Source organism: Lemur catta, chromosome 10, assembly GCF_020740605.2.
Source record: "Lemur catta isolate mLemCat1 chromosome 10, mLemCat1.pri, whole genome shotgun sequence".
Taxonomy (NCBI): Eukaryota; Metazoa; Chordata; class Mammalia; order Primates; family Lemuridae; genus Lemur; species Lemur catta.
Genome location: NC_059137.1, coordinates 84,737,463 through 84,764,496, shown reverse-complemented (window position 1 = coordinate 84,764,496; position 27,034 = coordinate 84,737,463). Strand labels below are relative to the sequence as shown.

Below are 27,034 nucleotides of genomic sequence, written 5' to 3'. Positions count from 1 at the left end.
GACTACACAGGCAGTGAGGCAAACAGTTACATTCTTGTGAGGTTTTAATTAGTGCTCAGTAAATCTACATTTTACATAAGGTGAACAATCAAAAGGGAGTAGAGGGAAAGAAATCAATTATGTAGTTGTCTCAGGGTAGGCAGAGGAGTGATCTCATCTCATCCTTGGTCTATATCTGTGGAGATAAGCTTATAATTGGCATTGTCAGCATGAAACTTAACACAGGATCAAGAATTTAGGTTGTAGTCCTAAGGTTATAATTGGCATGTGCTTGTTTTATAGGGGTTATAAATCCTGAAAGGTTTGTAGCTGCTCCCCTCATTGAACAAATTTCAGTGACCCCTATATAATCCTCTCCCTTAACTACTTGGGTTTTTGAGGTTTTTTTCCCCAGAAATAGTGGATTTTCTGCAAAACAAAGGAGGTGAGATTCTGAAGGCCCTGGGGCAGACTTCATGACACCAAGATTCATCGTCCCCTAGAACCTGCCCCCAATTCTTGTAGCCTCTTGTGAGATACACCATGACCTGCTCTAGGGCCCTCCTTTAAAAGCCCATGATCTCCCTTAAGTGGCAGACAGATTTGAGGCAGCTTCTCCCCGTTCTCCTGGCAAGACATCTGTCATATTAAAAATTCCTCTCTTCCTTGGCAATCCTCCTTGTCTCAATAAGTGGATCTTTGTGCAATAGCAACTAACTCTACATAGAAACCCCCTTGTGGTTTTGACAACAGATTTACAGGTAACAAGGCACTTCCCTGTAAGCAATATGTGAAGAAAGCCATCCAGAGAGGCAAAGCACTTTTGTTGTGGGAACCTGGTTTACACGCAGTCGTGACACAGGGTTGTGAAATCACAGCTATTCACTTGGATGGCAATGCTCTGTGAGACCTTTTCCTCGGACACTTACTTTTGGTTGACATTCCTACAGGCCTGGCCTGGGCCACAGCCTGTCCTGGGCTTCCAGATCCCGTTCACCCATTCACCTACCCAGCTTCACATCCTTGCCCCACACAAGCCACCAGTCCGCAGAGAAAGGCCTCAATAGTGCGCACTTGTGTCTGAACCGCAAGCTGCACCAGACTCTCAGGCTTCTTCCAGGGCGGCCGGGCAGCGTCACTGATGCAATCGCAGGCCAACTGCTCAGAGGTGGGACAAACACACCCCTCGCCGGTCCTTCAGCTTTTACAACTCTGCGCGACATTTCCCATGAGGCCCTGCCCTGCGAGCCGACCGCCCCCTCACCGGTCCCGCAGCTTTTACGGCTCTGCGCGACATTTCCCAGGAGGTCCTGCCGCGCAAGCTGCAGAGCAAGGCTTTACGGGCTCCTCGGAGAGGGGGCTGGGCCCGCATGGAGGAATTTTCTAGAGTCCTCTGGAAGGTTGGCTTGGTGCTGGCAGGGTTCCGAGGACCAACCTCCGCCTTCGAGCAGCCGCCCTCGCGCTGCATTACGTCCCCATAGGTTCTGCTTCACAGCTCTAGCTTCCGCGGGGTCTCGGCTGCCTCGTGGAGTGGGCAGGCTGATCGCACCTCTGGGCGGAGGACTCTGAAGTGCAAGCGTGTCAGGTCCCCACGGCAGTTTGGGTCGTTCCTGAGTGTCCCCGGGGGAGGCCAAAAGCAGGGGTTCCCGGATCCCTAGGACGGGTGAGGCGATGGGGCTCACAGGCCTGCTGGCGGGGCGGGGGCCGAGGCGCGATCGAGCCGCGGCTGTGTGTAGGGCAAGTAGCGGCTCCGCCAGGGCGCCGGTCCCGCTGCCGCGCCGGCGGCTGTGTAGGTTGAGGGCCGTGCGGTGAGCGCGGCCCTGCGCCTCCCGCGCTCCGCGTCAGGGGCCGGCTCCGCCGACGCCGCGGCGCTGGCGAGAAGGCCCTAGGCGCTCACGTGTGTCTCTGTGGTTGGGCGGCGCGGGCGGAGGCTGGAGCTGCGGCGATTTTCACACTTAATCTGGACTCCACGAAAAACCTTGGCGCCTCATGAGGCATTTCTACTTCCCAGTTCTGCTCTTCTCCAAGAGAGGCGCCTGGTGGAGGAAAGAATGGCTGTTGCGTATCTAAAAACCACGTATGAGGTAGCTTGGTATTTCTTTTTCATTTTCTTTTTGTAGCATTCATGTTTGCCCTCCAGCCTTGATTTGCTTTCCTTCTGATTTTTTTTTTTTCTTTTGCCTGATTCAGCCCATCAAGTGTCGCGGGTTTTAGCATTACCATTTAAGAGACTGTTGGGGGTTGTAAAGAGCCCGGTATATCTCCCCCTTCCCCAACACTCTGAAACTTGACCAATGTTTCGGCTTTAGTCTGTTGTCTTTCTAGTTTAATACATTTTTTCTGATTATAAAATTATCAGTTTAGAGAATTTGAAAAATGCACAAAGTAACAAAGGAGAACATTAAAATCCCAACCTCTGAACAACCATTGTTAATATTTTGATGTAGTTTTATTTCGTTTTCAATTCATAAGTAAGGTGTACATTTATACCGTGTATACGATTTTATGTCCTACGTTATTTAAACTTGCATTGTGACTTTTCCTGTGTTTTAAAGTTCTTATTGAAAATACCATTTTTATAGCCACAATATTTCTTTGACTGAATTTGTAATAATTTTTTTCCTTTAATTATAAGAATATGTGTAAAGCTTACTAAGAACTATAGAGAACAGACTCAAGTAACAACCACCCATATCAAGACATAAAACATTGCAAACACCCAACCAAAATCACCCACCCCTAACCTTCATGATGATTAGTTTTTCCATTATAGTTTTACCTATGTAAGCATGTGTCAATAAATGATACAGTTTATTTTTACTTTTTATTAACTTTATATAACTTTCTATCATTTTGTATCATGCTATTTTTGAACATTACAATTGTGAAATTAGTCTATTTTTTTCATACCATGTAGTACCATTATATGAAATAGGTTAATTTGTATGTGCATTATATTGATTATGGTTGCTTTGGCTCTTTTTAATTTGGGGCTGTTACATACAAGGCTATTGGAACGTTTTTGTACATAATTAGTGGTATACAGGTATGCATATTTCTCTAGGGTATATATTTAGAAATGAAATTGCTGGGTAATTAGGTATGTCTCTTTCAGCTTTCTAAAAATATGCCAAATACTTTCTGAAACTAATTTTGCCATCTTCCCATCAGCAGTGTATGAGAGTTTTCTTGTCTATTCATTCCTTGGTTCTACATAAGTATTTATAATTGTTTCTGTTCTCTTGTGTGGTAATGGTATGTCATGTGGTTTCCTATTGTAAGTATAAATAAGTGCAAAAATCATGAGCATATAGCTTGTGAATTTTCACAAACTGGATCCCTGATACCATCACCCAGGATCAAGAAATTGAATATTACTAATGTCCTTTGTCATCCCTATTTCTACTTGCCCACCTCTCTCCCAGGGATAACCTGATTCTAATATCAGATTAGTTTTTGAACTTCATATAAATGGAATTATGTAGTGTGTGCTCCTTTGTGTCCAATTCCTTTCTCATAATATTCTGTTTCAGCATCATCAATGTTGGTACATTTACTTGCAGCTATACATCTTCATTGCTGTGTGCAGTGATCTTGTGTACTTTGTATTCCATTGTTCGAAAATACCATTCTCTCTGTTCTGATGTTGGCAGGCATTTCCATCCTTTGGTTATTATGAAGAGTGTTGCTGTGAGCATTCTGTGTTTAGTCTGGTGAATGTATATATGCATTCCTGTTTGGTAATGTTAACTAGGTGTGGAATTGTTGGGTCATATATTATATATATGCTCAATTTATACATCAGCTTATTAGACAGTGACAAACTTTTCCAAGGTGATTGTACCAATTTATATTTTCATCATTTTGTATGAGAGTTCCAGTTGTTTCACATCCTTACCAACATTTGGTATAATCAGGCTTTTTAATTTTAGTCATTCTGGTAAATGTATAATGGCATCTAATCTTGGTTTTAATTGACATTCCCTGATGACTAATGAGGTTGAGAACCTTTTCATGTGTTGTTTGGATAAAGGATGTCCTTTGTAAAGTCCCTGCTCAAATCAATGGAATAAAATTGGGTTGTCTGTTTTTTTCTTACTGATTTTAGTAGGTCATTATATATTCTTGATGCTAGTCCTATGTTATATGTATTGTATCTTTTTGTAACTTTTTTTTGATTCTGTATGGTATCTTTGAGTAAACAGAAGTTCTTAATATAATCAAATTTATTAATATTTTCTTTTATAATTACTGTGTTTTGTGCTCTGTTCTTTATATCCTTGAAGATATTATCTGATATAGGATTATATATTAAAAACTTTATTGTTTTAGATCTTCAATTTGTCTTAATCCATCTGGAACTTATGTTTGTGTATCATGTGATTTATAGGATCAATTTTAGGTGGGTTGCCTCCCCAGTATTTGGGTACTGCATGGTTCCACTAGAATTTATTGAAAAATCATTTTTTCTTCCTAATTTGATGACAGTTCTTTCCTTAATGATAGGACAATATACACATGGGTTTTGTCCTGGGCTTTTCTGTTCTATTGGTCTATTTATCTATCTCTGAGATAATACCATACTATATTAAATATACCTTTCTGATAACTCCTTATATCTAACTGACAGGGTCTCCCACTTTATTTGTATACTTTATAAGTGCCTTGGCTATTGGTCCTTTGATTTCTTTGCACTTTTTTCAATATACGTTTTAGAATTAGCTTATTTTTCATTAAAAAATCCTGCTGGGATTTTGATTGAGATTGTATTCTACTTGTAGGTTAATTTGAGGGAAATTGATATTTACTTTATGGAATCTTTTAATCCCTGAACATGCTATATCCCTCTATTTACTTAGGTCTTCAGTTTTATTACAGTTTTTAATGTATAGGTCTTACATATCTCTTGTTAAATTTACTCTTAAAAATTTCATTTTTCTGATGTCTTTAATGATATTTTATAAATTTTCATTTTGCTGCTGACATATAGAAATGTAATAGGTTTTATGTATTTATCTTATATTCAATGAATTTGATAAATATATTTACTAGTATGAGTTTGTTTATAGCTTCTTTTGGACGTACAATAATGTTCATTGAAGTAATCCCAATGCCTATGAGGAGTAAAGTGGAATTTTAAAATTGTTATATTTTCATAGGGAGAATACATTTGTATGACACTATACAGCAGTGATACAATATGAAAAACTAATTTACAGACCTTATTCCAATTTTGTCAGTTTTCCTCCTAATTTACTTTTTCTGGTCCATAATCTAATCCACACAATCACACATTGCAGTTAGTTGTTCTATCTCCTTAGTCTCCTTGAATCTGTGACAATTCCTCAATCTTTTAATAACCTTGGCACTTTTGAAAAGAACTGGTCACTTATTGTAGAATGGCCCATACCTTATCATGATTAAATTGAGGTTATGCATTTTGACAAATATACCACAGAAGTGATCTTGTGTCCCTTGAGAAGCATCTTACTAGGGGATATGTAATGTTGATATGATGGTATGTCTTTATCTCTGGCATTGTTAAAGTATATCACTTTGTTAAAGTAGTGTCTAGTTCCTCTACTGTAAAGTTAGTTTATTCCCTTTGTAATTAATATCTTGTGGAGAGATACTTTGAGACTGTCTAAATATCCTGTTCCTTATATACATTGGCCCACTAATTTTAGCTTCCATCAGTGCTTCTTGCCTGCAACAGTTTTTATTGTGGTATTTGTGTAAAAATATGTTTCCCTATTTCTTCTGCTTGTTAATTGGAATTCAACTATAAGAAGAAAGAGCTGTTCTTTTTGTTTGTTTATATCAGTACAGACTCACATTTATTTTTTCCATTCTTATTTGTTTTGTTGCTCAAATTGACCAAGCTTTGCTGATTGGAAGCTCTTTCAAATTAGTTCCTGCATACTTTTGATATCCCCGTTATTTTTTGATGACTTCTTTACTTTCTGGCACCCACAAATATGTTCCAGACTTATTTTGCATTTTCTCAGTCCTGGAGTCAACATGTTCCCAAGCCCTGTTTCTTTACATTGAAGAATAGCATTTAGAAACCAAGATGTGGATGATAGGTGTGCTTACTGTTTCTGAGGTGTCATTGCCTCTATGCCCAAGCAGACAGAGGCATATATATACTAATACACATTCACATGTATCTATGTTTATATGTCTGTCCCTATCTATATATATTACTAATAAAAGCCATGAGGTAATACTGATCTCTAATTCTAATCTAACACCGTAAGGTTCATTCTAGCTGTCACTGTTTCCTTATTTGTAATCAGATAATAAAACATGATAGAGCTGTAATAAGCAAACTTGATTAGCCATCTTCCTGCAGTCTCCAATTGTTTGGAAGTTACAGTTTTTATTTTATAACAGAAAGTTAAAAAGGGACAATCTCTGTTTCAGTTTTGTCTAAGGTTCTAGAGATGGAGAACAATAGGTGTTAAGGTTTTAAGATACATTCATATGATAGAATGTTATACAGCCAGTAAAAATGGTGCTTACTAAATAATTTTTCATAACAAGGAACACTTTATTATAGTATGACATAAGAATGTATTAGTTAAAATTTTCTAAGTTATATGCACATTCTATTTTCTAAGCTAGAGGTTATTTAAAGCAAAAGCATATTCCTGCCACACAACACAGTCTCCATGCAAAGAGTGGCCACATCAACTCTTAGTTGATTCCTCTGATATTTAAGTCCATGTTCCTAATTTATATTCTTAGCCTGGTATTTCTTAATCAGTTTTAGACATCATCTGCTAACTTCCCATATGAGTTTTATTTTTATTTTTCAATCATTTTCTGAGACAGGGTCTTGCTGTTTTGCCTGGACTAGGGTGCAGTGGCACCATCATAGCTCAGTGCAGCCTCAAACTCCTGGGCTCAAGTGATCCTCCTGCTTTAGCCTCCCAAGTAGCTGGGACTACAGGCATGTGCCACCACCACGCTTGGTGCATATGAATTTTAGAGTTTCTCTACTACACCTGCACTTCCCTTTCACCTAGTAGGGAATATATAAACTTATTTTGTTAAATCAGTAGTGTACACATGGTTATGATTACACATTACTAAGATATGTAGTACATGAAGCTCATAGATTCTTTGAAGTATAACTTTTTCTTCTTGGAGCTATTTGCTATGTTTTTAAAAGAAATCCGTCATGATCTATCACTTAATTTTTCCAGTAATCAAACAATACTGTCACATGCTTATCAGTAGTATTTTTCATATGGCCACATGCATTAGTTCTTTTGTTTTTCTTCTGAGACTTTCTTTATAGAGCCCTTAATGGACAGATTGACTAACAGTGGCTGCTACAAGATTTGTAGCTGAGATGTCACTTTCACATCTTATCCTAGGACTTTGCTTCAACAATCTCTGTGATACCTCCTCTTTTAGGGGGGAAGAAGGGAGGTATTCTGTGTTTTCTCATGCTTGATTTATCTCTGTATTATGACAGAGCTTGTATTTCACTAGCTTTCTAAGAAGGGGGAATATGCATTTGATAATGATGCTTTATTTATTTAGTCCTTAAACAGGAGAAATGTCTTTATTCAACACTTGCACTAAGTTAGTAGTTCGATAGAATTTGGATCAGTGTTGATTTTCCTGAGTATGTTGGAAGAATTGTTCCTCTGTCTCCCTCATTCTAGGGATGCTATTGGGGAGCCCCTTGCCATACTGCCTCTGCATCTGTTATTGGACCTACATTTTCTCTCTGGAGGTTTTAGGATTTTGTGTTTATACCAAGTATAAAAAATCTTAATGTGATTGTATAAAGAATCCCAGAATTTCTTCTTTCTAAAGTATAGAGAGATGAGAGAAAAGAGGAAGCATTTATTAGGATTTACTCTGCTAAGAAATTGTCTTGAGTTGCTTGCATATATCTTTTCATTGTAAGATGTCACAAAATTTGGTTTGGTACATACCCAGACCTGTTGGGATCATGGAGATGCCCATTTTATACGGAGAACTTTGCATGGAGAAAATGGAATGTTTAAGGACACAAACTCTTACTGTTTGTCATTGATTTCCTTAGAATTCTCCATTTCCAGATTGTTGACACACAGTAGTTCCCCTTTCATTCATTCAATACCTCTTCCTTCTCTGTGCTCACCTCATTTCCTTCTGCCTCTCTCCATGTTTGCTTTTGCAGGGGGTGGTGGTGTTCAGTGATGTGACTGTAGATTTCTCCCAAGAGGAGTGGGACTGCCTGGACTCTGTGCAGAAAGTTTTATATAGAGACGTGATGTTGGAGAACTACAGAAACCTGGTCTCAGTGGGTAAGGACATCTGTCCCCCAAATTTTAAAATCTGCCCTTAGGAATGTCTGTTTCCTACACCGTGAATTATTAGTTGCCTTTGCAGCTGAATTTCTGCTTTTTGTTCACAGAGTTTGAACTTTTGTGGAACTGGAAATATGTGGCTTCATTAGATTATAAGCTAATGGTTGAAGCTTAACATTAGATCTCTTGACTTGTTTATCCTACGTTTCTGCTATTTGTTTCCTTTGACCTACATCTCCCCATTTCCTACCACCCACCTTAACCCTGGTAACCACTGTTTTATTCTCTATCTCTACATATTTGACCTTTTTAAATTCTACATATAATTGATATCATACTTTTTTTTTCTGTATCTAGCCTATTTCACTTAGCATAATGTTCTCCACATCCATGGTGTTGGCAAATGACAGGATCTCCTTTTTAAGGCTGAATAATATTCCATTGTGTGGATAAACCACATGTTCTTTGTCCTTTTATCCATCAGTGGGAATTTAGGTTGTTACCATATCTTGGCTAATGTGAATACTGCTGCAAAAAAACATGGGAAGAGCACATATCTTTACAAGGTGGTAATTTCATTTCCTTTGGGTATATGCCCAACAGAGGAATTGCTAGGTCATATGGTATTAATAATTCTATTTTTAAGTTCTTTAGGAACCTGCATACTGTTTTCCATAATGGCTGTAACAATCCACATTCCCACCAACAGTAACTAGGGTTCATTTTTCTGCATATCCTCACCAACATTTGTTATCTCTTGTCTTTTTGATAATAGCCATCATTACAGATGGGAGGTGATATTTCATAGTGGTTTCAATTTTCATTTCCCTTATGAATAGTGATATTGAGTACCTTTTCATAAACCTGTTGGCTATTTTTATGTCTTCTCTGGAGAAATGTCTGTTCAGGTCCTTTGTCCATTTTTCAGTTGGGCTATTTGTTTTTTTGCTGTTGAATTGTAAGTGTTCTTTATAAATTTTGGATATTAACTCCTCATCAAATAGGCAGTTTGCAAGTATTTTTTTCCCAGTCTGTAGGTTATTTTTTCATACCGTTGATTGTTTCCTTTGCTGTGCAGAAGCTTTTTAGTTTCATTTAGTCCCATTTATTTATTTTTGTTTTGTAGTCTGAGCTTTTGCCTATTTATTTCTTGACCAAAGGACGAGATTTGAATTCTCGGACATCCCAGCATAACTGTTTTTTCTTGTGAGCAGGACTTTCCATTTCTAAGCCAGCTGTGATCTCCTTACTGGAACAAGGGCAGGAGCCCTGGATACATGACAGAGTGCCAGCTAGAGGCCAGTGCTCAGGTAAGTGAGGGAAATAAGGTATTGGAGGAGAGTATTTCAGGTAGTAATCCAGCTGTCAGGAGGTGACACCTTTGAGTCTGGAAACAGCCTTTGGTTTATGGAGACAGAACTGCTCTGAGTGACTTTCCATTCACCTCTCCTTTTTTTTTTTTTTTTTTAAGACAGGGTCTTGCTCTGTCATCCAGGCTGAGGTGCAGTGGCACAATCACAGCTCATTGTAGCCTCGAACTCCTGGGCTCAAGTGATCCTCCCACCTCAGCCTCCCAAGTAGCTGGGACTATAGGTGTGTGCCATCATGCCTGGCTAATTGTAAAATTTTTTGTAAAGAATGGGTCTTGCTGTGTTGCCCAGGCTGGTCTCAAACTCCTGGCCTCAAGCAATTTTCCTGCCTTGGCGTCCCAAAATAACTGGGATTATAGGCAAGAGCCACTGTGCCTGGCCACTTCACCTCTCCTTTACTCTCACCCATCCCATTTTTACTTTTGTTTTTTAACCATTCAACTTTCTTCCTCACCCATGAAAATTATTTTATCTATATTTTGTATTTAAATCTTTCTTTGCTTATTTATTTTGTATTTAGAATTGTATAAGTGATGTTCATTTCTAGGAAAAAGTATGTGTGTGCGTGCATAATTTTCTATATGAGTCTTCACTTAATGATCTGCCAACATTTTCTTACTTTTTTTTCACCAGTTTTTCTTGTTCACCCATGCATTTGTTGTTTTAATCAACATGTATTGAATTTATAAATTATACAAGGTGATCTCTTGGGTACAAGAGATTACAAAATGTGTAAAATGTTAAGGATTTCTTAGCCTAATGGGGGCTGATAACATGCCTATAAATAACTTCCACAAGGTAGAATTTACCCCAAGAGGAATTTGCCTCAAAAGAAAGGGAGGACTGGAAATGAAGAAGTGGAGTTGGTCCACGTAGAAATAATACTTGGAGCAAGTAGAGTTGCCTATGGTGAGAGTGTTGGGAATGCAGAATCTGTACTTGCATTGAGAAAAAGAATAAAGGGAGACCTAGGAGAGTACATTAATTCAGCATATATTTATTGGGCACTATTATGTGCCAGATTACAGCAGGGAACAAAATATTTACAGTTCGTGTTCTCTTGAAGCACACATTTTAATAGGGGGAAAATTAATAAGCAATTGAATACATAACATCAGATTCTCTTAAGTGTGGTGAAATTTTTTTTAAACAAGGGAAGTGTATGATGTAATAAAGGATTTAACTGTACCCAAAGAGAGGTCTGGCCTTTGCCCTTGGCTTCTGGGAGGTAATTTCTAAGCCCTTGGAGTGTCATGCCCAAGAAGGTGTCTTCATTTATGTTGGGGGATGACCATATCAGAAAGTCTTAACAGTGTGATTTATTGTGGATCGATATTGTGTATCAATTTATGATGTATCATTAACTTGATGCCCAGAGAGGCTAGAGATGGGTTAGTCACACAGGCAGTTGACTGTGGAGCCCCAGTAAAGATTCTGGATACCAAGGTTCAGGTAAGCTTCCCTGATCGGCAATACTACGTGCATATTGTCGCACATCATTGCCAGGAGTGAATGCTAACTGTGATTCTACAAGGAGAGAAAACCTGGAATTTCTGCATTTGAAACCCTCCTGGATTTTGCCCTATGGTTTTCTTCCCTTGTCTGAATTTAATCTATATATTTCCCCTGTGTAAATCATAACCATGAGTATAACAGCTTTCAGTGAGTTCTGTGAGTCCTTCTAGTAAGTTATTGAACCTGAGAAGGTTTGAGAATTCCCCCTCCCCAGACTTGGAAATGCTGTCAGAAATTAGGGTCTTTGGACTGTGTTTTCTCTAACTCTGAAGTTGGTATCAGAAGTGGAATTTTCTAGAATGACCCTGACACACTGAAACACGTGGTTTCGGGAGAGAAAGGATGAGGAGTGGGTGATAACTTTCAATCCCTGGGTGGCCATGGGGTCACCCACAGTGTGGAACTGCACCTATGTTGTAGTCAGTTACAGGAGGTAAATGTTACCAATGGCATTTAGAAATGGATCCAACTTCACTCACTGGTTGCACAAAGAAATGCAGATTAACAAGAAACATGCCAGCTATACAATACCTTGGTTATTATGGCTTGTAATATTAATAGATAAAAGTAAAGGAGAATATTGGGGTGGATCCTGACACTGAGCCAAGCTTAGATTGTGGCTGGTCCATGCTCTGGCCTCTAGTCTCAGTGCTAATGGTAAAGTTAGAATAAAATAAAAGTAAGAAAAGCTTTGGGCCAGCCTTGAATTCAGCTGGTCCAAGCCACAGCTGTTAGCCTCAGGCCTGCTTTCAAAGGGAAGGTTATGCTGAAGGGACAGATACTTAAGAAGGTTAGAGTGATTTGTAAGAGAATGGGGAAAGACAAAGGGAGAATCAAGGGACTCCTCTCAGAAGGTGGAAATCCTGTTTGTTTGTTTTTTAGATTTGAGAATAGTATGAGGGTACAAATGTTTTGGTTACACAAATTGCTTTTGTACAGTTCGAGTCAAAGTTCTAAGTGTGTCCATCACCCATATGGTGTGCATTGTACCCATGAAGTGTGAGAAGGTGGAAGTCTTTAAAGAGTTTTTGAAAAATGAGAAGGATAAAAGGAACATTGATGGAGCAAAAAATGGTCTTAATGCAGCACTCTTAGAGATTGGGTAGACATATAAGATCCCCTGCTAGCCCCTCAACTTTGAAAGGTCCTATATAAACCTACTGTATTTACTCTAGTTTGGAGGAGTTTAGAAAACCAGAATACAGAGGGATAATGAGAATGTGACCTGGAGAATCACGAAGGGTGATGGTTTTGTAATCTAATCAGCGTAAGGATTGATGAAGGTTGCAGGGTCCTTTGGCCCCATCCCTGACTGGGGATTCAAGGCCACGTGCACATGAATGGGTAAAATGGTCAAAGAGTGAAGAAGAGACTTTGCTGGGACTCCTTGACATGGGAGCCCAATGTACTGTGATTCTAAAACCTGTTGGTGAAGTCTTAAGGGTGGGGAGGTGGAGCTACATTTAGATTGAGAGGCTATGGGAATATAGTGTTTGATGGGATTAAGGGGAAGGTTTGGTAAACCTTGTAATATTTGAACAGATACTATGTGAAATGATTTTATCTCCTTTGTCTGAGTGTATTATGAGTATAGACATACCTGGCTGGGGACCATTTTCCTTACCTAGTATTGTAAGACAAAAGGCATATAAACCCACCCTTTAGCAATATTGACTGGGCATGCTAAAAGGGAACCATTAAGATTGTCTGAGTCAGGCCAGGCGTGGTGGCTCACGCCTGTAATCCTAGCACTCTGGGAGGCCGAGGCAGGCGGATTGTTCGAGCTCAGGAGTTCGAGACCAGCCTGAGCAAGAGCGAGACCCTGTCTCTACTAAAAATAGAAAGAAATTATATGGACAGCTAAAAAAATATATATAGAAAAAATTAGCCAGGCATGGTGGCACATGCCTGTAGTCCCAGCTACTCAGGAGGCTGAGGCAGGAGGATTGCTCGAGTCCAGGAGTTTGAGGTTGCTGTGAGCTAGGCTGACGCCACGGCACTCTAGCCCGGGCAACAGAGTGAGAATCTGTCTCAAAAAAAAAAAAAAAAATTGTCTGAGTCTACACAAATTGTTAATTTGAAAGATTGTAGAATATGTGATGGACAAAAAAGAGATTACCACTTTAAATAAAGCCCTGTTAGAAGGTGGATTACTGGTATAGGCAGATTCTCTGTACAGTGCAGCTTGAGGCTTATGGCAAAAGCCAGTGGGCACCACCGAATAGTAACTACTGGGATTTTGGACTAGACAGTTTCTATTTGAGAGACAGTTGCTAGCTTGAAACTGCCACTATGACTAAAAGTCTAAATAATCTTGAAACCTGAAATACCCCTAATGCCTTGGTGGTGGAGGGCAGTGTCCAGAAGAGTTCCATGGTATAACGAAAATGGTTTGTGCAGGAACATGCTACTGGGGAATGCAAGGAGGTACTCATAGTCACAGCAGATAGCTCCTTTTTTGCCTAGGAACAAATGTGCAATCACCTGAGGAGCTTCCAGATCCTATTGCCACTTGTAGTGCCTTATTAGCAGTTCTATATAAACTAACAAAGTTGCTTGGTTTATGGATGACAGTTCCAAGATGAATGGACAGCATTTGTTTGGCCACACTAGGAATTACTGATGGAAAAACTCGGGTTAGAGGTAAAAACAAATCAGCTCAGTGAGCTGAATTTTATGCTGTACTCTCCTAGTTTGGGTTTTTATCAACTCATGGCTGATGGCTAATGGCCTGACCATATGGTCAGACGATATGCAGTGGAAAACTGGACTATTAAAGGGATGCTTGTATGGAAATCACTATGGTAATTTAAGGCACACATTAAAGTAGGACTTGTTGAAACCCATCAGAAGAATCCTTCCAGGGTCAGCAGGTGATTAGAACTGTCAGATAGGTATCCTGGTGAGTTCACTGGAGGTCGCCACACAGGTCCGTGAGATGGACATGGAAGAGCTGTGGCAATGCAGAGATAGGCTGAATCTCAATATATCGCTCTCTCTGCTATTCTGTGGCACAAAATACCAAAAACTTGCCATTAAGAGAGACACTGTAGATGGTTATAAGGCAGATTTTCCAGGAGAAAGGCTCCACACAATGTTGCCTACATTGGACTGATGCTGATAGCCCTGGGTATCTATTTGACTGTACAGTTCTTCCCACATCACCTCAACTTTTTCTGTTCTCATCTGGTGCACTGATTCTGGGACCAGGGCTGCAACTGTGGGTGTTGGAAGTAGAGATGATCCCTAAGCAAGAAACCATAACTGTACCATTAAACCTTTGTGTCAGAATTCCTAAGGGTCTGACTGGGTGAATTTTAACTTTATCCTGTCTAGCAAAATTAGGGTTGGCTGTGTGGTGTACAACTCCTGGCACACTGACCACAGTGTAACTATAAATCTTGGTGATCAAATACTTGGAAACATCCCCGGTTATCATGTGCAAAATATAGCACTGGCATGCTTAGTGTACCACAATGTGCTGTGCACAAATACACATCATTTTTGTTTTTGTGGATGCCAAACAAACAGAATAGAAAAATAAAATGTGCTGCTGATGTGATTAAAACCACAAGCATTACATCATGGGTCTGAATTTCCCTGGGGAAAGCCCCATCATAAGACAAGGAGAGCTATGGGAAGCCTTCTGCCACACTCAAACTAAATTACATGTAGGTGTGACTACCATTCATCTAACCCTAGAATGGGGGACCTAACATTTTGGGATGCAAATTGTGTATCCTAACCACACTCAGGCCCTTATTACACAGTGGCAACAACGTGTGGTGATTTAAACATTTGTCTACAAGACAGAAGAGGGTTTTACAGGAGCTAAGTGCCAGTCTAGGCATCATGCGACAAGCTGAATTCACATTTATTGAGGAGCAGCATTTAGAAGAAAATAACTTATTAACTAGAATAAGCAGATTAGAAGGGATTTGCTTCCAGGAGGAAGGTAAAGGATGAGATTCAGCCTTGAAAGAAGATGAGGCTTTTTAGGGTCATTATTATAGGTTGAATTGTGCCCCCCAAGAACATATTTTGAAGTCCTAACCCCCCAGTACCTGTGAGTGTGAACTTTTTTGGAAGTAGGGTCCTGGCAGATGTAGTCAAAATGAGGTCATTAGGGTGAGCCCTAATCTAATGTTACTGGTGTCCTTAAGAAAAGAGACACAGAGACATGGAAGGAGAACATTATGTGACATTGGAGACAGAGGTTGGAGTGATGCACCTACAAACCAAGGAACACCAAGTTGCCAGCAAACACCAGAAGCTAGGAAGGATCCTCCCTCAGAACCTTCAGAGAGAGCATGACCCTGCCAACACCTTCATTTCAGACTTCTGGCGTCCAGAATTGTGAAATAATAGACTTATGTTGTTTTGAGCTATCCACTTTGTGGCATTTTGTTATAGCAGCTCTGGAAATAAATACAGTCAGAAACATGCAACAAATAATGCTAGGACTCAGTGTTGGGAAACCACTTGTATGCTGACCCAACAGACACAAGTGGAGGCTGAAGTAGCCATAGGCCAATGGTCCTCTATCCTAGTTTCTGAGATTCAAGAGATATACCTATGGCAAACCTGTGGACTTCAAAATATTGAAGTTCTTTGGGACACTTATAATGTATAATGATGCGCCCTGACTCCCCTTGCCCAAGAATAGGTCAGAATAATACATATTTTGTAGTATAATTAGCAGGAAAAGGAACTAGACTGAATTCCACCCATACGACTGTAGGACAGTTGTGAACAACCCTGCTGTATGATAGCACACAATAGAAGCCAGTCTCAGTACAAGCCTGTGAACTAAGGGTGGCTGACTTTGTTCCCAACTGACTTGGAACCCAGAAGTAACCAAGTCATGACCAATTGTGATATCTGTCCGTAATATTTGGTATATGGACATGGGCTAATTGGAAAGGCATAACAAATACTTTAATTTTTACTGATTTGCTCTATAATAAAACTGAATGGTACTATGACTATATTGCAATTTGTTGTAATACTGACATTACTGATAAGATTCAGCTACCTTCTGTAAATGTCATTATGATAATAATGATACTGATGATTAAATGTATTAAGTGATTGATTTAAAGCTTCCTTGGGATGTAATACCAATTGAAAATGATTGGCCTGAGAAAGTTTAGCTAACCATCAGCTAAGTTCTATGCCAATCTGTACAAGATTATCATAAGGCACAAATAGCAATGGATCAAGGGAGGAAGCAAGTATTGAAATTACTAAAGAAATAAGGAGATGTGGTCAGGTGCAGTGGCTCACCCCTGCAATCCTAGCACTCTGGGAGGATTGCTTGAGCTCAGGAGTTCGAAACCAGCCTGAGCAAGAGTGAGAGCCTGTCTCTACTAAAAATAGAAAAAAATAGCTGGGTGTAGTGGCATCCACCGGTAGTCCCAGGTACTCGGAAGGCTGAGGCAGGAGGATTGCTTTAGCCCAGGAGTTTGAGGTTGCTGTGAGCTAGGCTGATGCCACAGCACTCTAACCTGGGCGACAGAGTGAGACTCTGTCTCAAAAAAAAAAAAAAAAAAAAAAAAAAAGACAAAAATGTGTTAATGGCTTTATGTGGTGAATTTTGTTTGTTTAAATCTACCACTGCCCTACACTAACTTCTCCAAATGTTAGTCATAGTCATACTGATGCTATTGTTGTACATATTACATATTATCTAAAAATGTTATACTTAATGTAGATGCCCAGACAAATATCATTTTGCTATAGGAGAGTCTATGTCAAGGGCTAGGGGCTGGCTTGTGCAGTGAAGGATTGACCTTGCCTAAAGAAATGTTTGGCTTTTGCCCAGCTCTGGGAGGTAGCCCCTAATGTCTTAGAATATCCTGCCTGATAGAATACTTTACTTTGGGGATTTGGGCACACCAGTTAGTCTGTGCTAACAGTGTGATTTTTGGTGAGGTCCTTGAGCCATGTGGTATCAGCTTAATGTCTAGAGGTGCTATAGATAGGACAACCACATTGCCAGTTAGAGATAGGCCAGGTAGAGATAGAGGTGCTATAGATAGGGCAACCACGTGGCTGTGCCTATATGACTGGCCTCCCACGAAAACCCTGGACACCAAGATTTGGGTGCACTTCCTGGTTAGCAATACTCCATGCATATGGCCATACATTGCTAGAAGAAAGTACTGTCCTCACTATTCCACTGGAAGGGGACAACTGGAAGCTCATGTTTGGAACTCTGCTGGACCCTGCCCTATGTGCTTATTTTCTTTGCTGACTGTAGTCTATATCCTTTTCCTTTAATGAACTGAAACTATGAGTATAGTAGCTGTTTTGAGTTCTGTGAGTCATTCTAGTGAATCATTGAACCTGAAGTCTTGGAGACCTCCAGAACTACAACCCTAATTACTTTTGGGCAAGAAGGTGAAAAAATTAACTCATTCATTCAATGATTCTCTGGGTAAAACATAACATGTAAAATATCTGGCATGTAAGCAATGTTTATTCTATGGTTACTGTTATAATGGAAGAATTTTTTAGCTCAAATAGGTGTAATAAGCAAAAGGCATGGGTTGAAGACATTAAAATGGACCCCAAGAGAACCAGAGGAGAACTACCCTGAAAAAGAAATCCAGAAATCTACATAGTGGTCCCCATGAAACCGTTGCTGAGTACCAAACCACACATGCACAGAATGAAGCTACATCAGGGCCAGGCAGAGAATAACAGTGAAGCTGTAATCTGAACAATTTGCAGAAATCACACAAGAATAAGGGGTATTTGAATTTTGAATAGCCAGTGGAGAGAGTTCACTGAATAACTCAGGCTCAGTAAAGAACCGAGAATGGTCACTCTCTACTAATAAAAGCTTTGACAGGATCAAACATCCTCAAAGGACTTCACTGTCTACCAGAACAAAGTCCAACAATCTTTACAGGACATTAACAAAACTCAGCATTAATAACATAGCATTCATTATTTCTAGCATCCAACTATAAAGTACTAGATGTGGGGGAGGCAGGAACTATGACCATAGTCAGATGAAGTGAATAGTCAATGGAAATGACAAATGATGAAATTTGCAGACAAGAATGTTAAGCAGCTATTGTAAATATTTTAATAAGCTTATGAATTAGAAGAAACTATGAATATAGTGGAGAGAAAAAGTTATAGCAAAAGAACCAACTGGTATTTCAAGAGCTTGCAAATAATGATTTTTAGCAGTAGATTATGCAGTTCAGAAGAAATTGGTTTTCAAAACAAAGAGACAGAAATTATCCAAAATAGAGCACAGAGTGAGTGAAAAAAAAATCCCAGTAATCTTTGGGACAATATCAAATGGTGAAAAATGAATAACTGGAATTCCGAATGAGGAGGGTCAGAAAAGATTTTAAAGAAGAATGGCTGATTATTTTCCAAATTAGATGAAAACTATGAGCTCTTAGATCTGACTACTTTAAGTAACCTATAGCAATATAATGAAAATCTAGCTAGGTCCATCAAAGTCAATTTTTGAATAGCAATGATAGCTTTATAAAGTAGCCAAAGAAAGAAGACACTTTAAAGATGCAGCAACAAAGAATTCATCAGAAACTATTAAAGTGTGAAGATAACTGAGATATCTTTAAAAGTACTGAAAGAAACTGTCAAGATAGAATGAACTGTCAAGATAGAATAGTACTGAAAGAACTGTCAGGATAGAATTTTATATCCAGCAAAAATAGACTTCAAAATGAACGTACACATGCTCTGAGAATTCTACTTCCACCAAGATGGAGTAACAGGAACTTGTTTTACTCTTCTGCCCCCAAAATAAAAAAATACATGACCAATGGTTTTTCAGAAACATATTTGGACATCAGGCAATAAGGAACAGTGATTCTTGAGAGATAGGAAACAAATGAGGCTCTATGATTATCCCTTCTTATGCCTTGAGAGAGATTCTGACGCAGAGAAGTGAGGCAAAACCCAAGAGATTTCCTGAATGGAGGAGATGGAGCTGAGAGTTGAGGGTGATTAAGGCAGCAAATGTTTGGGAGGAGTAGTAAAGAAGAGGAAGCTGCAGAGGAAGGGAACCTTAAAGATCTGCAGAGGATCTCGTTTGACAGTTCATCAGAGTACTTGTAAGCATGAGGGAAACTACCTGAGGCTGCCCAAAGAATCATTCAAAAGAATTAGAAGGAACTGTGCCCAGCACCTACGCAGCCAGGAAGATACTTGCTCCCACCCGTCAGACCAGAAAACGTCATAATTTATCCTGTATTGGTTAGATTACTCAGCAATGTCTTGCCTTAGTAGTGAGGACAGCAGACTTCTTTGGGTCTTCCTAACAACTCATAAAAGGAAGACCTGAAAGAATCAAGCTACTTTCACTAATTTAACTGGATCTCAGAACAAAGCTCAAGAAGTTTTAGAAGATTACAAAATCTGGCACTTAACAAGGCAAAATTCAATCAAAGGATACTGCATGCAAAGAGACAGGGAAAGGACCCATAATAAGAATTTTCAATTAATTAAAACTGACCAAGAAATGACAAATATTAGAATTAGCAGAAGATATTAAAGCGATATTATGAGGGTACAAACATTCGGGTTACATTTTATGTCTTTGCCTCACCCAAGCGAGGATTAGCGGCATGCCCTACCCCTCTACAATGGTCACTGCGTCCATTAGTTGTGAGTCTACCCCCAAGCCCCTAATCCCTGGAGAGTATTACTACCGTGTGAGCACCATAGCATTGATCAGTCAGTGCAGTAAGTGCCAATTTGATGGCAAGTACATGTGGAAGCTGTTCTTCCGATCTTGTGATACCTCACTTCGCATAATGGGCTCAAGCTCTATCCAGGAAAATATAGGAGGTGCTAGATCACTGTCGTTTCTTACTATTGAGCAATATTCCATTGTATACATATACCAAATTTTAATAATCCACTCATGAATTGACGGGCACTTGGGCTGTTTCCACATCCTTGCAATAGCGAATTGTGCTGCCATAAACATTCGGGTGCAGATGTCTTTATTATAGAATGTCTTTTGCTTTTTTGGGTAGATGCCTAATAGTGCTGTTGCTGGATCAAATGGTATTTCTATTTTTAGCTCTTTGAGGTATCTCCAAATTCTTTTTCACAGAGGTTGCACTAATTTGCAGTCCCATAAAGCAGTTATTATAACTATATTCCAGATGTTCAAAAGTTAAGTAGAGACAGACATAGAGTATATTTTAAAACACCCATATTCAATGCTGGATGTGGTGGCAGTTGCCTGCAGTCCCAGCTACTTGGGAGGCTGAGGCAGGAGGATTGCTTGAGCCCAGGAGTTCAGGGGTGTAGTGTGCTATGGTGGCATTTGTGAATAGCCACTGCAGTCCAGCCTGGGCAACATAACAAGACCCCATGTCTAAAGGCAAAAAAAACAAAACAAAACAAAACAAAAAAACTGCATTTAGTTTCTAGAGTTGAAAACTATTTAACCATGTATTGGACATTACACTGAAGAAAAAAAGGATTAGTGAGCTTGAAAGCATTGCAATAGAAACTTATATAATATGAAAAGAGAAAAAAATTAAAGGAAAAAAGATTAGTGAGCTTTGGGATAACTGTAGGTCACTTAATATATGTATATTTGGAGTCCTCCCAAAAGACTGACCTCACCAAAAGACTGACAGCAGAAACAATATTTGAAGAAATAATTGCTGAAAACTTGAGAAACAACCAAGCCGATGACCATAATGAACCCCAAGTAGAAGAAAACTATACAGTACACCACGTAAAGGCATTTTAGTCAATGATGGATTGCATGTATGACGGTGGTTCCATAAGATTATAATACCATATTTTAATATACATTTACTTTGTTTAGATACACAAATACTTAGCATTTTGTTATAGTTGCCTACAGTATTCAGAACAGTAACATGCTGTACAACTTTGTAGCTTAAGAGCAATAGGCTACTATATAGCCTAGGTGTGTAGTAGGCCATACCACCTAGATTTGTGTAAGTATACTCCATGAAGCTTGGACAGTGACAAAATTCTTTTGTCAGAACAATGCATTTCTCAGAACATATCCCTGTCACAAAGCAACATGTGACTGTATATTTTTTTTAAAACTCAGCAAGACCCATCATAATCAAAATGCTAAAAAGGAATTACGGGCAATTTAGGATCCAAGATTTTAATAATGGAAGGATTCAGTCATGGGGCAATTACAATTAGGCAAGCAAATAAATGTCTCTCAAATGGTGTATACTGTACCACAAGATCTGAAAATTTTCTCATCCAAAATTTAACTGGTTTCTGCTAGGTGGCATTCACTGGGTTTTATAGTATGGCCCAGTCTCTAGTCCACACAGAGTTATTGGACAGAATTTGTCAGCAGAAGCATTATAGCTTCTAACAAGTCATTAAAATGGTAATCTCTTTTTGTCTACCAGTTATTCTATTTTGTTTCAAATTAACAACCCGTGTGAGCTTGGGCAATTCTATTGGTTACCAATTAGCATGTCCAATCAATATTTGGTATACATCTTCTGTTTAACAGTACTTCATAAAAGAAGTATTCCCAGTCAAGCATAATGTCCATTCTTGTAATATATTCAGGTAGACGAGATATAATCACTTCACATAAAGCCTGTTCATTCATTCAAAATGTTGTCCAATCTTTCAACTTAATCCCATCAATTGTTCATATTCTCCCAGTCTAACTGGAGCCCCCGGTAGAACTTTACTGAAGGGTTTTTAAATCGTGTTGCATTGGGCTTCCACATCAAAGAGTCCCAAAAAAGTTTATTCCTCACCCCTTCAGCATTTTACACATGTGCATTGCTGCACATAGTGAATTTGGGTTCCTAGCTAGGGGTTTTGCCAAGGAATGTTGGCCTGTTTGTCAGTCTTTTCCCTGATTAGTTTGTTTGCCCCAGGTGATTCGAGGTCAAGTTCCTCCTTGCAGTCATTGCAGCTTTCTAAAAAAAAAAAAAAAAAAAAAAAAAAAAAAATTAGTTGACAGATAAAAATTGTACATACTCAAGGTATACAACATGATGACTTGATATATGTATATGTTGTGTAATGATTTTGCCTTACAGTTTTTTAAGTTCTTCCAAACTAGGGTAAATGAAGCAATTTGTTTTCAGGAATCTTCAGTATCAAAGGACTACACAGGCTTCTCTTGATCCACCCCACCTCCAACTGTGCTGTTTTGAGATCTTTGTTTGGCTCCCATGAATGTCCACTTTATTCATCCTATTTCTTAAAAACTGTTTCAAGTACCAGGAGTTGAGCAAGGGCAAAACCTTTCTTTGGGCAAGATTAATCATTTACTGTGCTGGGGATTAGGGTGATTTACTTATTTGCCCCTGAATTTTAAACTAGTGTTTCAATGCTGGGTTACAGAAAAACCCAATTCTTCTAATATTCCTGCAATATCACATGACCATTTTATACTTTTCCCATTTATCTGAACTTGTAGCTGATTCCTCCCACAGTCTGTCACCATTGTAGCCTTGGCTGAACAATGTCCCCTGTGCTAAGATTGTGTTTTGTGGAATTCTAAAAACAGATAAACAAACAAAAAAAAAAAACACAGTATTTTCACTGAGCTTCACACATTTTGAAGTCTAGCTACAGCAGAGTTTTTCCTAAGTCCGTTCATTCCCGACTCCTTTGATGTCTTTTTCTTAGGTTATAATCAGTCTGGATTTCTACCTTCTATTAACCTACTTTCAGATCATTTCTGATATATTATTTGTTAACAAGCTCTCTGTCCTTTTACCTCAGAAACATCCTGTGGTTATACTTATTTATCACATTATAATACAGCAATGATATTCCTCCCCTTTTCAGAATATATAGTTTGATATTATATGTGTAGAAATATATACAGGCATACCTTGAAGATATTGCAGATTCAGTTCCAGAACACCATAATAAAGTGAATATCATAATAAAGCAAGTGACACAATTTTTTGGTTTCCCTGTTCATATAAAAGTTATATTTATAGTGTAGTCTATTATGTGTGTAATAGCATTATATCTAAAAATGTATTTTTTAGATATGTGTATTAAATTATTTAAAAATACTTTGTTGCTAAAAAATGCTAGTGATCATCTGAGCCTTCAGTGAGTCATAATCTTTTTGTTGGTGAAGGGTTTTACCTTGATGTTGGTAACTGCTGATTGATCAGGGTGGTGGTTGCTGAAGGTCAGGGTGGCTGTGGCAATTTCTTACGGTAAGACAACAATGAAGCTTGCCACATTGATTTGACTCTTCCTTTCATGACAGATTTCTCCATAGCATGTGATGCTGTTTGACAGCATGTTACCCACAGTAGAACTTCTTCCAAATTGAAGTAAATTCTCTCAAACTCTGCCACTGCTTTATCAACTAAGTTTGTGTAATATTCTAAATCCTTTGTGGCTATTTCCACAGCATTCACAGCATCTTCATGAGAAGTAGATTCCATCTCAAGAAACCACTTTCTTTGCTCACCCATAAGAAGCAACTCCATTTATTCAAGTTTTATCATGATATTTCAGCAATTAAGTCACATCTTCAGGCTCCACTTCTAATTCTAGTTTTCTTGGTATTTAAACCACATCTATAGTGACTTCCTCCACTGAAATCTTGAACCCCTCAAAGTCAACCATGAGAGTTGGAATCAGCTTATTCCAGACTTCTGTTAACGTTAATATTTTGACCTCTCATGAATCATGAATGTTCTTAATAGCATCTATAACGGTGAATTCTTTTCAAAAGTTTTTCAGTTTGCTCAGATCCATCAGAGAAAACACTATCTATTGCAGCTATATCCTTACCAAATGTATTTTTTAGATAATAAGATTTGAGGCCTGGTGTGGTGGCTCATGCCTTTAATCCCAGCACTTTGGGAGACCAAGGCAGGAGGATCACTTGAGGTCAGGAGTTCAAGGCAAGCCTGGCCAACATAGCAAGACATATTGTCTTTACAAAAAATTAAAAAATTAGTTGAGTGTGTCAGTGTCATACACCTATAGTCCTAGCTGCTTGGGAGGCTGAGGTGAGAGTATCACGTGAGCCCAGGAGTTTGAAGCTACAGTGAGCTGGGATTGTACCACTGCACTCCAGCCTAGGTGACAGAGTGAGACCCTGTCTCAAAAAAAAAAAAAATTACAATAAAATAATAATAATAATATAAAGACTTGAAAGCCAAAATGACTCCTTGATCCATGGGCTATAAAATGAATATTGTGTTAGCAGCCATGAAGATAACATTAATCTCCTTGTACATCTCCATCAGAACTCTTAGGTGACCTTGTACATTCTCAATGAACAGTAATATTTTGAAAGGAATCTTTTTTTCTGAGTAATAAGTCCTACCAGTGGGCTTAAAATATTCAAGTTGGGCACAGTGGCTCACAACTGTAATCCTAGCACTTTGGTAGGCCCAGGCAGGAGGATTGTGTGAGGCCAGGAGTTTGAAACCAGCCTGGGCAATAGTGAGATACCCTCTCAACAAAAAACAAAAGAAAATTAGCTTGGTAGAGTGATGTGCACCTGTAGTCCCAGCTGCTAGTGAGGCTAAGGCAATAGGATTACTTGAGCCCAGGAGTTGGAGGCTGCAGTGAGCTATGATGCTGCTGCTGCACTCCAGCCTGGGCGACAGAGCAAGACCCTGTCTCAAAAATAATACTCAGTAAACCATTCTGTAAACAGATGTGCTGTCATCCAGGCTTTGTTGTTTTATTTATAGAGCACAGGCAGAGTAGATTTAGCATAATTATTGAGAGCCGTGGGATTTTTGGGATGGTAAATGAGCATTGGCTTCTAATTAAAGTCACCAGCTACATTAACCCCTAGCAAGAAAGTAAACCTGTCTTTTGAAGCTTTGAAGCCAGGCATTTATTTCTCTCTAGCTATGAAAGTCCTAGATGGCATCTTCTAAGGCTAATTCATCAAGTTTGAACACAAATCATCATAACAGATATATTAATAATGAAAAAGTTTGAAATATTATAAGAATTACAAAAATGTTACACAGAAAGATGAAGTAAACTCATGCTGTTGGGAAAAAATGGCACTGATAGACTTTCTGAATGTAGGGTTGCCACAAACCTTCAGTTTATAATAAAACAAAATACAGTATCTTCAAAGCTGAAAAAAGTGAAGTGGAATAAAATGAGGTATGCATATATAATTAACCAAGTCTCCCTTCAATTTGGATGATCACTCAGGACAATATTTATCAAACTTCCCAAATATTTCTGAGTCATACAAATATTAGAGAATCATTGTAATTTCTTACTTATTTTACTTATGAAATTTTTCATTCTCTGCTTTCCTTATTCATTTGTTGAGATGGATAGCTGCATTTTAGTTGTTTCTTAGCCATTCACTATTAGAGGTTTATTTGAAAATGTTTCCATTTTATTTTTACCTTTCCCACTATAGAAGTTTTGTTACCCCCAGATTAAAAAAATAGGCAAATATTTCCTCTTTATTTCATTTCAGTTCAACCATCAACATCTGTAACCAAGAAATCATCTTTAAGGAAAAAAATTAGTAATGTAAAATCATTCCAGTTGGAGTTAATGAAAAGAATTATAAAGCCAGGATCAAGTGTCAGAGATATTTGGGAATGTAAAGATCAGCCTGAGAGAAAACAGTTACTTCAGAAGGCACATTTCAGCCAAGTAATAATCACCCATGAAGATGTACCTGCTTTCAATCAGCGTGTATCTCTTACTCTACACCAAAGAATTGACAATGAAGAGAAATCATACGAGTGTAAGGAATGTGGAAAGGCTTTTACTCGTGGCTCACAACTTACTCAACATCAGAGGATTCATACTGGTGAGAAACCCTATGAGTGTAGGGAATGTGGGAAGGCCTTTAGTTGTGGTTCGGCACTTACAAAACACCAGAAAATTCACACTGGTGAGAAACCGTATGAATGTAAGGAATGTGGTAAATCTTTTAGTTGTGGCTCAGACCTTTTACGACATCAAAGAATTCATACTGGTGAGAAACCCTATGAATGTAGACAGTGTGGGAAGGCTTTTAGTTGGATCTCATACTTTTCTCAACACCAAAGAATTCATACTGGTGAAAAGCCTTATGAATGTAAGGAGTGTGGGAAGGCATTTAGAACTAGCTCATACCTTTCCCAACATCAGAAAATTCACACTGGTAAAAAACCATATGAATGTAAGGAATGTGGAAAAACATTTTGTTGGAGCTCCTATCTTACAAAACATCAGAGAATTCATACTGGTGAGAAACCCTATGAATGTAAGGAGTGTGGGAAGGCCTTCAATAAGAATTCAAAACTTGTTCAGCATCAAAGAATTCATACTGGTGAGAAGCCCTATGAATGTAAAGAATGTGGAAAGGCCTTTAGTAGGAGGTCAAGCCTTATTCAGCATCAGAGAATTCACACTGGTGAAAAACCCTATGAATGTAAAGAATGTGGGAAGACTTTTAGTTGTAGCTCATACCTTTCTCAACATCAGAGATTCCACACTGGTAAGAAACCCTATGAATGTAAAGAATGTGGGAAGGCCTTTAGTTATCGCTCTAACTTTACTGTGCATAAGAAAATGCACACAGGTGAGAAACCCTATCACTGCATGAGCTGTGGGAAGGCCTTCACTAGGAGCTCAAGCTGTATTCAACATCAGAGAATTCATAATGTTGATTAACCCAGTGAATACAAGGGCTGCTTAGGGGATTTTTTTCATGGTTCAGAGTTTATAAAACTAAAGGTAATCAAAATAATAGAAACATCCTGTGAACAAAATAAAAATTGGAAAAATTATCAACATCTTCAAGTTAATTTGCATCAGAAAATCAGATACATTTTACCCTTATAATCTTATGGTGTATATTAAAAGGTTTATATTTGA

At 38.7% G+C, this 27,034-nt stretch overlaps 1 protein-coding gene across 2 annotated transcripts; it reads left to right on the top strand.

The window, feature by feature from the left end:
* The first annotated feature begins 1,281 nt into the window (after nucleotides 1-1,281).
* On the top strand, nucleotides 1,282-27,034 carry LOC123645920 (zinc finger protein 383-like). 2 transcript variants are annotated; one of them, XM_045562444.1, is made up of 5 exons: nucleotides 1,282-1,642; nucleotides 1,991-2,063; nucleotides 8,162-8,288; nucleotides 9,506-9,601; nucleotides 25,641-27,034. In XM_045562444.1, the coding sequence occupies exons 2-5, from the start codon at nucleotides 2,031-2,033 to the stop codon at nucleotides 26,828-26,830; spliced, it is 1,446 nt and encodes a 481-aa protein (XP_045418400.1). In that variant the 5' UTR covers nucleotides 1,282-1,642; nucleotides 1,991-2,030; the 3' UTR covers nucleotides 26,831-27,034. The 2 variants fall into 2 exon arrangements, with proteins under 2 accessions (XP_045418400.1, XP_045418401.1); XM_045562445.1 differs by lacking the exon at nucleotides 1,991-2,063.